At 46.9% G+C, this 11,887-nt stretch overlaps 1 protein-coding gene across 2 annotated transcripts; it reads right to left on the bottom strand.

Annotated features, from left to right (window-relative positions):
• Window positions 1-236: 236 nt before the first annotated feature.
• LOC128417081 (kelch-like protein 12) lies at window positions 237-11,311 on the bottom strand. Of its 2 annotated transcripts, XM_053395311.1 has the most exons (5): window positions 11,193-11,311; window positions 8,383-8,520; window positions 6,335-6,413; window positions 3,472-3,693; window positions 237-1,835 (listed from the first exon to the last, which is right to left on the bottom strand). In XM_053395311.1, exons 2-5 carry the CDS (start codon window positions 8,459-8,461, stop codon window positions 326-328), a joined length of 1,890 nt encoding a protein of 629 aa, XP_053251286.1. In that variant the 5' UTR covers window positions 8,462-8,520; window positions 11,193-11,311; the 3' UTR covers window positions 237-325. The 2 variants fall into 2 exon arrangements, with proteins under 2 accessions (XP_053251286.1, XP_053251287.1); XM_053395312.1 differs by lacking the exons at window positions 6,335-6,413; window positions 11,193-11,311 and having other exon boundaries at window positions 8,383-8,479.
• Between the last annotated feature and the right edge of the window lie 576 nt (window positions 11,312-11,887).

The following is an 11,887-nucleotide window of genomic DNA, read 5'->3' as shown; positions in this document are numbered from 1 at the left end:
CCTGACCATCGGCTATGTTTGCTGGGCTTTAAGGGATCTGGAGTCTAACAATGTCTGAGAGAGCCACAGATTCTCCACCCTTACTTGGAAAATACCAGAATACAAAATTCAATTGTTGTTTTTTTAATTAAGCTTCCAGGACAGGTGTAAGCTTTTCTGTTCCTGTTCTCCTTAACCCCATTATTCTGAGGGCAGCACCAATGAAATAAATGGGAGCTGGAGGCAAAGCAAAGTCCTACTTTCAGATGAGAGACAGACCTTTATTATGGGAGTCCATTCCTAAAAACACATGGAAGCATATGGAGCCTTTGAAGCGTTTGGGGGATCATCTTCCACCCCAACAGCAGTTGAGGCTGCAGCCCTCTCGAGAGGAAGAAGAGCTCAGCTGCTGTTTCTTGACATCATCCACCCCGGACACCGCTGGGCTCAGTGCGGCGCCAAACAGAAGGAGCTGGATTGGTTTTTTGGGCATCTTCAGGGGTGCGACGCTGGATATTCTCACCTGGGAAGCCGTCGTGGGGATTTCCTCAGGGCACCGGGTCCAGCTTGTGTCCTCTGGAACCCAGCTGTAAATCGTATTATAGGAGCAGGTTTCGTCCTTGCCCGCCAACAGGTAGATCTTACCTTGCCATTCCACCGCGCAAGAAAAAGCCAAGGCTGTCGGTAGCTCTGGGACAGTGACTTCCCAGCTCACCCTGCCATTCTCAAAGAGGTAAAAGCTCCCTTTGGTGCAGTTGGGGAGCTCCTCAGTGGCCATGGCGCTCTGGACCAGTAAATTGCCCCTTTCCTCGGTGTACCCGCCGAAAACATATATCCCGTTACTGACCGAGACAGCCGCTGCACCGTAGCAGGCAAAGTCCATGGGCACCTCATTCCACCAGTCGGCATTTGTGTCGTAGATCAGAAGCCCCTTGTAGCTCCTGGAGGCTTTCCCCCCTATAAGGTAAAGCTTATTCCTGAGCACAGTTGAAGCTGGGTACATCACGGCAAGGGGCAGGCTAGAGATAGGGGCCCAGGCATTCTGCTCAACGCTGAAGGCCTCCGCGGAAGAGAGAGGGCCAGTATCGCTGCAGCCTCCGACAGCATACAGCTTTTTGTCACAGGCCAGAAAGGGGTGGAGGGCCCGGGCTGTGAACATGGACGGGAGTTGTGTCCATTGGCTGGTCAAGGAATCGTACTGATGCAGAGTGTCCACAAAAGAGCAGTCGGCCTTCTGACCTCCAGACAAGTAAAGCTTGCAGCCCATGGAGGCACATCCAGAGTAGCTCAGGTACTTCAGCGGTGGCAACGTCTCCCACCTCTCTGCGTTGGGGTCGAAACAGTACAGGTAAGGTTCTGGGTCATCTCCATCCTGGGTCCTGCTCTCGTCGACCTTCAGACAAGCAAGGCAGTCGTCGTACATGCCCTTCCTGAGCCCGCCACTCGCTTGGAGCCTCCCTGCCCCATCCAGCTCCTTCCACTTCAGACGCACGTGCCTGTAGTATTCTGCAGTGTCCGCCTGGACGTCGACGAGCTCTTCGTGGGTGAGCAGTGAAAAGCGGACATGTCCGAGGAGCTCCTTGTACAGCGGGAGGCGCACGGAGGCTGCAGACTCCACCCAGTTGCGCACAGCCTGGTAGACGATCAGCTCAGAGGGCACTTCCAGGTTGTCCGAGGAGATGAGGCTGATTAAAGCTTTGGGTTCCAGGTTCAGGAAGGCTTCCTGCTTAGCGAGGGGCACAAAGTGTTGCTTGATGTAGCACGAGGCTGCGTCAAGCAAAGGCTGGTGGTTGTGCTGATGAGCCAGGCTGTAAAGGCTGAGGCAGTTGTTCATGGAGATGTTCATTTCGAGAAACCTGGCAGGGAAACAAAAGAGATGCCATCAGTTTTAGAGACCAATGCCTTCTCCCATTGAAATGTTTGGATAAAATATTGCTCTGGGAATTACGTATCTCCCCATGTTGATATGTCCCCCGCTTCTCTCAACAGAAACATTGAGCAATTAACAGAGGGGTAGACCCAACATGGTGCCTCCCCTCCCTGATGCTGTAGACTACAGTTTCCATTATCCTTCCTATCTTGGCTGGGGCTGGTGGGAATTGTAGTCTAAAACATCTGGACAGACCATGTTGGCTACCCCCGGGCTACCAATATCAATAAAAAATATTTCCATCAACATTATAATGATATGCACAGAGTAGCAGTGTCAACAAAAAGGATGATTACATTCCAAAGAAACTTCATGCCTAAATGAGGCCAATAAAGGGGAAAGCCATTTGGGAAAGAGTTCCTTAACTGTGGGGTGCCATCACCAAAAAGGCCCTGCGATCTATATTGGTGGTTCCCAAACTTGTTTTCTCATGGACCACTTGTCTTGGCAGGCCACTTAATATCCCACCGCCCCGTTGTTGTAATACACTGTGCTAGACACTGTGCGGTTTTTAACTGTATTTTTACAGTGGGTCATTGATCAACTGCGGACCACAGTTTGGGAACACCTGATCTATTCAATATTTATGAATAGGTTTTTAAAGGGAATGATAAGAATATTCTCTGACTAATGTTTGGATTCTCTAAGACTTCTCAATGGTTTTTCATATGACTAAACCATCCACTCCATGAAGAGCTCTTGCACTTGATGCAGAAGCTACAGTTAGTGCGCAATGCTGAGGCAGGTGTTCAGAATGCAAAGTTGTGCTCCGTCCCGCAGGCACCTGGTTGGCCAATGTGCAAACAGGATGCTGCACTAGATGGGCCTTTGGCTGATCCACCAGGTGTCCTCTTACACCCATATGTTCTTAGGTGTTCAGTTTGCTATGCTTGGGAATGTGGCAGTCTTGCAATGTGTGCAAAAGTTTTAAAATGGAATGGGGCGACTTCCTTGCTGTCAGGGGCTGGTCTGGATCGGAAGATTGGGAAATGCAATCACAGGGAGATCAGCTCCTAATAGAAGAGGAGGAAGAATATTTCCCCCCTCCCTGCTTCCAGCATTTCCAGAAGCAGAGAGACAGGCAGACACAGAAGCTGCACAGTTGAGAGAGGAGCTACCCAGCTATGAGATAGTAGCTAAGCAACCAGATGGGAGGGAGCAGCTGGGCGATACAGCAATCGGGAGTGGGGGGGAACTCCCTCCCTCCCCCCAAACTCAGAGGTCCGAGGGTGTCAGAGAACAAAGGAGACATGGGCGGGGGGAGGGACTTCCCGCTGGCGCGCTTCTTGCTGTGGAAGTGGGGAGGAGTCAGAGTAGGCAACTGATATCCTTACGGAGGTTTGCCTGTTTGTGCTTGCAACATAATGCTGTAATAGAAGGACTATAGATCTACCAAATGCTTGTTAATTCTAATCGGTGAGAAGGGAGAGGGGAACTCCTGTACTTCTTTGTATCCTGTCTTAGTTTCATGATGTTAGCCACCCTGAGCCCGGCTCTGGCCAGAGAGGGCGGGGTACAAATAAAAATTTTAAATTATTATTATTACTTGACACTTGCATTACCTTCCAGCTGTCTCTTTCAGTGGAAGGATCTGGAGCTTGCTAGCTGCAGTAAAGAGGTCCTGGGCAGTTTCTGCAGTGAGAGACACCTCTTCCGTGTAGAGATAGTCCAGCAGGCAATGGAGTGTGGAAGCAGTGATGTCCTCAAGCTGGATCTCCCCGTTGTGTGACTCAGAATGGACAAACATATCTCTGAAATAAGGACTGACTGATGCCAACAGCATCCTGCATTTGGAAAGAAGAAACGTGCACATTATTTATTAGCTATATTTACTGGACAGGGGACCATAGCTGTCAACTTTTCCCTTTTCTTGGGAGGAATCCTATTCGGAATAAGGGAATTTCCCTTTAAAAAAGGGAAACTTTAACAGCTATGCAGGGGATCCCCCCCCCAATATTATTGCCTTCTGGGCATTGTGCAGGAAAAGAGTAAAGCCAAGTAAAATCACAAAAACCAGAACAAGCTTCAAAATGCAGTTTTAAAACACCCAGGGTAAGCTGCATTACAAACAGCAGAAGCAGAGAATTTAGAATTTAATAGAAACACTTGAAAAGCCTGGGAGAATGAAAAGGATTGTTGTTTTTTTGGTCTGGCACCAGAAATACATTAAATTAGTTGCCAGGTGGGCCTGTCAGGGGAGAGCATTCTATACATGTGGAGCCACTACTAGGAGGCCATGAATCATGAAAGGGAACAAGAAGATTCTCTGACTAATGTTCTTTTTCTTTTTTGGCCATGGAAAAGGGAGAGTTGTTTGGATTCTCTAAGACAGGGTTTCCCAAACTTGCATCTCCAGCAATTTCTGGACTACAATTCCCATGATCACTGAGCACTGGTCCTGCTAGCCAGGGAGGATGGGAGTTGTAGTCCAAAACCAGCTGGAGACCCAAGTTTGGGGAACCCTGCTCTAAGACCTCTCAGTGCTCTTTCATTTGACTGGCCGTCCAGTCTTCCTGGACCTTTCTCAGGTTTAGGACAGAGTGGCAGTATATTATGGGGTGCCACTCCTACCCCTCTGGGTGCTTTCGGAAGGTAATGTGGAGTCATTGCTGCTCTAACTAGTGACTATTCTCCTGTGGGATATCACAAGGTTCCTTTGTTGTTGTTTAGTCGTGTCCAACTCTTCGTGACCCCATGGACCAGAGCCCGCCAGGCACTCCTGTCTTCCACTGCCTCCCGCAGTTTGGTCAAACTCATGCTGGTAGCTTTGAGAACACTGTCCAACCATCTCGTCCTCTGTCGTCCCCTTCTCCTTGTGCCCTCCATCTTTCCCAACATCAGGGTCTTTTCCAGGGAGTCTTCTCTTCTCATGAGGTGGCCAAAGTACTGGAGCCTCAGCTTCACGATCTGTCCTTCCAGTGAGCACTCAGGTCTGATTTCCTTAAGAATGGATACCAACACCATAATTCACAAGCATCAATTTTTCAGCGATCAGCCTTCTTTATGGTCCAGCTCTCACTTCCATACATCGCTACTGGGAAAACCATAGCTTTAACTATACGGACCTTTGTTCCCAACACTGGAGAAAAATCTGCATTCAGATGCAAGGAGTCCCTCAATTTGAACTGTGGTGGCATCCATATGTTGACAAGACTCTATTTCTCTCTTTTTCATCCAGTTCAGCTGTCCTTGTGTCTTCCTGGATTGCCTAGATGCTGTTCTGGACAGAGTGAGACCTAACAGGTTGAAACTCAAGGCAGATGTGACAGAGGTGATGATAACTGGCAAGCCTTGGGGTAGGGCAGCTTCCTCCAACCTGCTGCCCTCCAGAAGTTTTGGACAGCAACTCCCATCATATCTGACTATTGGCCATGCTGGAAGCCACCAGAAGGGAAAGCGTTAGGTAGGGGATTTATATTTCTGGATACAAGCACCGAGGAAGTGTATGGCTCAAATCCTAGAACTTCCACAGGACCACATGGAACCCAAAAGCCATTTAGACCAACCTGCTGAAATGTTCCTCCTACATAAAACAACATTGTCGCTGTCATGGTGGGAAATAGGCCAGGATCAAAACACGTTTTGTTTTGTCTGCAAGGGGTTACCACTGCCTACAATGGTACTTTTTTTTGGGGGGGGGAGGAGGCGGGTGGGTGTGGAGGACTCCCTGGTCCTGAATGGGCTAACTGTGCCCCTGAAAGACCAGGTACGCAGCCTGGGAGTCATTTTGGCACAGGTCAATTCTGTGTCCAGGGTAGCTGTTTACCAGCTCCATCTGGTACGCAGACTGAAACCCTACCTGCCTATGAACTGCCTCGCCAGAGTGGTGCATGCTCTGGTTATCTCCCGCTTGGACTACTGCAATGCGCTCTATGTGGGGCTACCTTTGACGGTGACCCGGAAATTACAACTAATCCAGAATGCGGCAGCTAGAGTGGTGACTGGGAGCGGCCGCCAAGACCACATAACACTGGTCTTGAAAGACCTACATTGGGTCCCAGTACGTTTCCGAGCACAATTCAAAGTGTTGGTGCTGACCTTTAAAGCCCTAAATGGCCTCGGTCCAGTATATCTGAAGGAGCATCTCCACCTCCATTTTTCTACCCGGACTCTGAGGTCCAGCGCCGAGGGCCTTCTGGCAGTTCCCTCACTGCGAGAAGCCAGGTTACAGTGAACCAGGCAGAGGCCCTTCTCGGTAGTGGCACCTGCCCTGTGGAACGCCCTCCCACCAGATGTCAAAGAGAAAAACAACTACCAGACTTTTTGAAGACATCTGAAGGCAGCCCTGTTTAAGGAAGCTTTTAATGTTTGATGCATTACTGTATTTTAATATTTTGTTGAAATCCACCCAGAGTGGCTGAGGAAGCCCAGCCAGATGGGCGGGGTATAAATAATAAATTATTATTATTATTATTACAGACTCACCTGTGGCAAGGAAAGCTCTTTCCTTCCACGCCCAAGGTAACATCGCATAGCTGCTGGGTCTGGTACAGCTGTTTCAAGCCTTAAAAAGAAGAAAGGAAACGAAGCTGTTGCTACTCTTTCTTTCTCCACACAACAGCGAGATTTGGGGGACATGGAATTATAGAACCGGAAGTACCCCTGAAGCTCATCTGGTCTAACCCTGAAGCTCAGCACAGGCTCTGTAATGTAGAATGCAGCAACAGCTTCCCTGACAAGTAGCCATATACAAAAACAGTCTTTCAGATATCTGAAGGCAACTGTCATGTCCACCTCCTAACCTTCTCTTCTCTGGGCTTACCACACCCAACTCTTCCTTTTTTTAAATCCTTTATTATTTTATTCACATAATATATATTCTTTACAACAAACAACTCCAAAAAACCCCCAGAGAACTCCAAAATAGAATCATATGTAACAAAACCATAAGTCTCATGTTTTCATTTACACTGATCTCCTCTCTGATATCCTTACTTGATATTTCTTGCTGCTTTCTGCTTTTCTTATAGAATCTTTATGAAAATTTAAATCTCTTAAATCCTATACCAATCTTTAACAGTTTCAATTAATCCCTTCATCTCCCTCCCCCACAGCCCAGTACTTCCTTCCACCCATTTTTTTGGGGTGTGTGTGTGTGTGAAATCATTTTTATTTGATTTTACAAATATAAATTTATAACAAAACCAAGTACATATCCATATAGAGAGATTTCTCTGGATCTCAAGATTCCGCCCCCCCTTCTGATCCGTGGGTCCTACTGTCAACATTTTCAACTGCATATTATTTCATAATCTACATTTTAAATCTATCTACATTGTCCATAGTATTTGTTACATTACAAGTGAGATTAAAAACCTGCTGATGTTTTCATCTGCTTGCAGGGGTGCAATTAGTGCCAGCACCGTCCGTTAAGAGTTTGGGTGTAATCTTCGATACCTCCCTCTCTATGGAGGCGCAGATTACAGCTATAACAAAGGTGGGATTTTTTCACCTCCGCCAAGCTAAGCAGTTGGCTCCTTACCTCTCTCGCCCTGACCTAGCCACTGTGATCCATGCAACGGTCACCTCCAGACTGGATTTATTGTAACTCGCTCTACGTGGGGCTGCCCTTGAGACTGACTCAGAAACTCCAGCGGGTGCAGAATGCCGCAGCGAGACTCCTTATGGGGTCTTTGCTGTGAGATCACATTCATCCGGTACTATACCAGCTGCACTGGCTCCCGGTGGAGTACAGGATCAGGTTTAAGGTGCTGGTTTTAACCTTTAAAGCCCTATACGGCCTAGGACCCTCGTACCTACGGGACCGCCTCTCCTGGTATGCCCCACAGAGAAACTTACGGTCTGCAAATAAAAACATCCTGAAGGTCCCAGGCCACAGAGAGGTTAGGCTGGCCTCAGCTAGAGCCAGGGCCTTCTCGGCTGCGGCTCCAATCTGGTGGAACGCTCTGTCACAAGAGACTAGGGCCCTGCGGGACCTGACATCTTTCCGCAGGGCCTGCAAGACAGAGCTGTTCCACCAGTCCTTTGGTCAGGGCGCAGCCTGACTCCCTCCTCTGGCAATCTGCACAGAATTTTGCTTAACGGTTGCCATCAATTTGATTTTAATTAATTTTTATAATGAAATGTTTTTAGAATGTTGGATTATTTGATTGTTGTAAGCTGCCCTGAGCTCGGCTTCGGCTGGGAAGGGCGGGATATAAATAAAATTTATTATTATTATTATTATTATTATTATTATTATTATTATTACTACTACTACTACTACTACTACTACTACAGTTGTCTCCTAAATAAATTGTAAATTTCCCCCTTTCTTTCTTTAAGTTTTTGTCTTCTTGGTCCCTGAGCTTTCCGGTCAGTTTTGCCATTTTGGCGTAGTCTAACAGCTTGATTTGCCATTCCTCACTTCTTTCCACACCCAACTCTTGTAACTGTTCCCTGCAGGACTTAGTTCCCACCACCCAAGAGTGAATCATCCCATTTCCCACCACTCGGGAGATCATGAGACTTACCCTGACATAAATAGGCTTCATGAGATGGAAGAGGTTTTTCTATGCCATCCTCTTCATCGCTATCCCTCAGGGAATCCATTATCTCAGCCTCTAAAAAAGGCTCAGGAATCACTCGGCAGCTTCATCACATTCACCTATCTGGAAATAGAAAAAGACTATAGAACTCGTGGCGCTGTGGGTTAAACCACAGAGCCTAGGGCTTGCCGATCAGAAGGTCCGCGGTTCGGATCCCCGTGATGGGGTGAGCTCCCATTGTTCGGTCCCTACTCCTGCCCACCTAGCAGTTCGAAAGCACATCAAAGTACAAGTAGATAAATAGGTACCACTCTGGCGGGAAGGTAAACGGCATTTCCGTGCGCTGCTCTGGTGCGCCAGAAGTGGCTTAGTCATGCTGGCCACATGACCCGGAAGCTGTACGCCGGCTCCCTCGGCCAATAAAGCGAGATGAGCACCGCAACCCCAGAGTTGGCCATGACTGGACCTAATGGTCAGGGGTCCCTTTACCTTTACCTATAGAACTTGAACAGCCTTTCCCACTAACTCAGCCTTGTGTGGTGTAGTGGTTAAAGTATCAGAATAGGTCCTGGGAGACCAGGGTTCAAATTCTCACTCAGCTATGAAGTTCACTGAATGACCTTGGGCCAGTCACTGCCTTTCAGCTTAACCTACATCACAGGGTTGTTGTGGGAAATTCAGCGAGGAGGGGGAGAACCCTGCACACCACCTTAAGTTCCTTGGAGTAAAGGTGGTATATACCGTATTTTTTGCTCCATAAGATGCACTTTTTTTCCTCCTAAAAAGTAAGGGGAAATGTGTGTGCGTCTTATGGAGCAAATGGCGCTGTGCAGCTCTCCCTCTCTGCGCAGTACCTCTTCAGCGAAGCGGGAGGAAAAACGGAAGGGGCTCCGTTTCTCCTCCCGCTTCTCTAGAGAGGTGCTGCGCAGAGAGGGCCACCTTAACCTCACTGGGTTATTGTGAGGTTGTTGTGTGATAGCCCTTGTTTAACCCCCTGAGCAACTTGACAAACAGACAGGAGAATATTATTCTTGTTTTCCCTCTTCAATCAGTTTTGGATTCCCTCACTGCCCAAACCATGTGCGTCTATCTCTCCAAACGGCCAGATGATCCCATTTTTTCCCCTGGGGCTTCCTATGAGAGAATGAAATCCAAGCACTAATGCCTGTTAAAATGCTTCTCCTGTTCACTTGCAAAATCAAGCTTTTGTAAAGAGGCTCTACAGAAATGAAAGATTCAGAATATTTTTTTTCTTGTTTTCCTCCTCTAAAAACTAGGTGCTTCTTATAGTTGGGTGAGTCTTATAGAGCGAAAAATACGGTCAATGCAATAAAAAATAAAATAAATAATTCCCCAACTTGGCACACTCTAGATGTGTTTGATTACAACCTAGCTTTAGCCTTGGCCAGCATGACAAATGGTCAGGGATGATGGGGTTGCCCAAAACATCTAGAGGGAACCCGATTAGGGAAGGCTGTCCTAATCCAAATTCTTGAAATCCCAGGCTATGAAATTTTTCTGAGTACCACATCCTGCCTCTTAGAGTGTGGTGCTGATAATGCCAAGGTTGCAGGTTTGATCCCCATACGGGATAGCTGCTTATTCCTGCATTGAAGCATGTTGGACAAGTTTTGAATCAAATGGGGTAACCAATTTGGGTGCCCAAAAATCATGCTGCCACTAAATATAGAATTTATTTTGTCAGCTACAACCTGTGATCAACCTATTTCCAAAGGGAAAGGGAGAATTATGGCTATTGTCTAGGATTCAGCTTCCTATTCCTGTCCAAGAGTTTCCAGGAGCTTCTGATCTGGAATTTCTCACAGATGTTAGGTTTACTTTTAACTTTTTTTTTGACATTAAATTTTTTTTAAGGACACTTTTTAATTTAATTGCTAACATGCAAACATAGTACTTGCAGATTTGAACATATGTGTTTCAGACCGCAGCATTGCAAAGGTATTGTGTTCTCATGATACCACAATACATTTTCTCATAAAAATGTCTCCAGCCATGTAACCACCTGATACTGTAAACTTTCATGTTTCCTGCCTCTAAGAATGGAGATCCCAAGATTACCCCAAGACATTTTGCTGCCTCTGGTGAAGGACAAAATCGTGCCCCACTTCCTAGTCCACCTACAAAAGATGGCCAAAATGTCTGTTGACCCTTTGTTCAACACTGCTGACAAGACAGCATCATCCACTGTATAATAATAATAATAATAATAATAATAATAATAATAATAATAATATAATTATACCCCACCCATCTGGCTGGGTTTCCCCAGCCAATCTGGGCAGCTTTCAACAGAATATTATTTATTAGTATTATTTAATAGTTGTTTTTCTCTTTGACATCTGGGGTGAGGGCGTTCCACATGGCGGGTGCCACTACCAAGAAGGCCCTCTGCCTGGTTCCCTGTAACTTGGCTTCTCTCAGGGAGGGAACCTCCAGAAGGCCCTCAGTGCTGGACCTCAGTGTCCGGGCAGAACAATGGGGGTGGAGACGCTCCTTCAGGTATACTGGACCGAGGCCATTTAAGGCTTTAAAGGTCAGCACCAACACTTTGAATTGTGCTCGGAAACGTACTGGGAGCCAGTGTAGGTCTTTCAAGACCAGTGTTATGTGGTCTCGGTGGCTGCTCCCAGTCAGAGGTTAGCTTTGGGGTCACATTAGCAGGCTGTGTGGGACGCACAGGTCTGTTCTCCAACGCCTCACAGATGCTGCACTCTACCCAATGGTAGGGCTGGACCTCAGTGTGTCCGTATGTGTATGTGACCATAACTACTAACCTGTGTTGCAGAGACAAGGCCTCAATTTTTTTTCTCTAGGCTTGCATAGCAGGGGAATCAAAGGAAGAATGATAATGGTCGCCTCCCCTCTATGTTCCAACAGCTCCAACTGCCAGTGGATGGCTCTTAAGGGGGCAGGCACCTCAGGTACACAATGTGCTTTAAATGTGTAGTGTGCACATGGTCGGGATGGCTTTTGTCATTCCAGGACTATCCCTGGAAAACTGGGACACTTGGAGAGTATGGAGCTTTAACCACTTTTGCTGATTTGGTGGGGTAGAGCAGGTATTCAGTGCTATAGCAGACAACCTTAATGTCTTTCTTAACACTCTCTCTCTCTTCTGGAATCTAGACACATATAAAAAATGTTGTGAAAATTCTTTTTTTAAAAAAAGTTTTGAACAATGTATCAAATTTGCCATAGCTCACCATTGCCATCTAGTGTTACATTTCTATAATGCACTTTACAACACAAAACGGTTTATTTGCAGCTGTATAGCTGAGTTCTCTCTCTCTCCCTCCCTCCCTCTCTCTCTCTCTCTCTCTCTCTCTCTCTCTCTCTCGTGTGTGTGTGTCTGTCTCTTGAAATATCTCTCTCACTAGAATCAAATCAAGCGGAAAAGAGAGATGTTTCAAAAACTGTGAACTCTGGCTATTTCCAACAACAGCAAGAGCATGTGGCTGAAAAGCTACAA

This window comes from Podarcis raffonei, chromosome 7, assembly GCF_027172205.1.
Source record: "Podarcis raffonei isolate rPodRaf1 chromosome 7, rPodRaf1.pri, whole genome shotgun sequence".
In the NCBI taxonomy this organism is placed as follows: Eukaryota; Metazoa; Chordata; class Lepidosauria; order Squamata; family Lacertidae; genus Podarcis; species Podarcis raffonei.
Note: the sequence above shows the minus strand (reverse complement) of the source record. Positions and strands in the feature narration are given on the sequence as shown.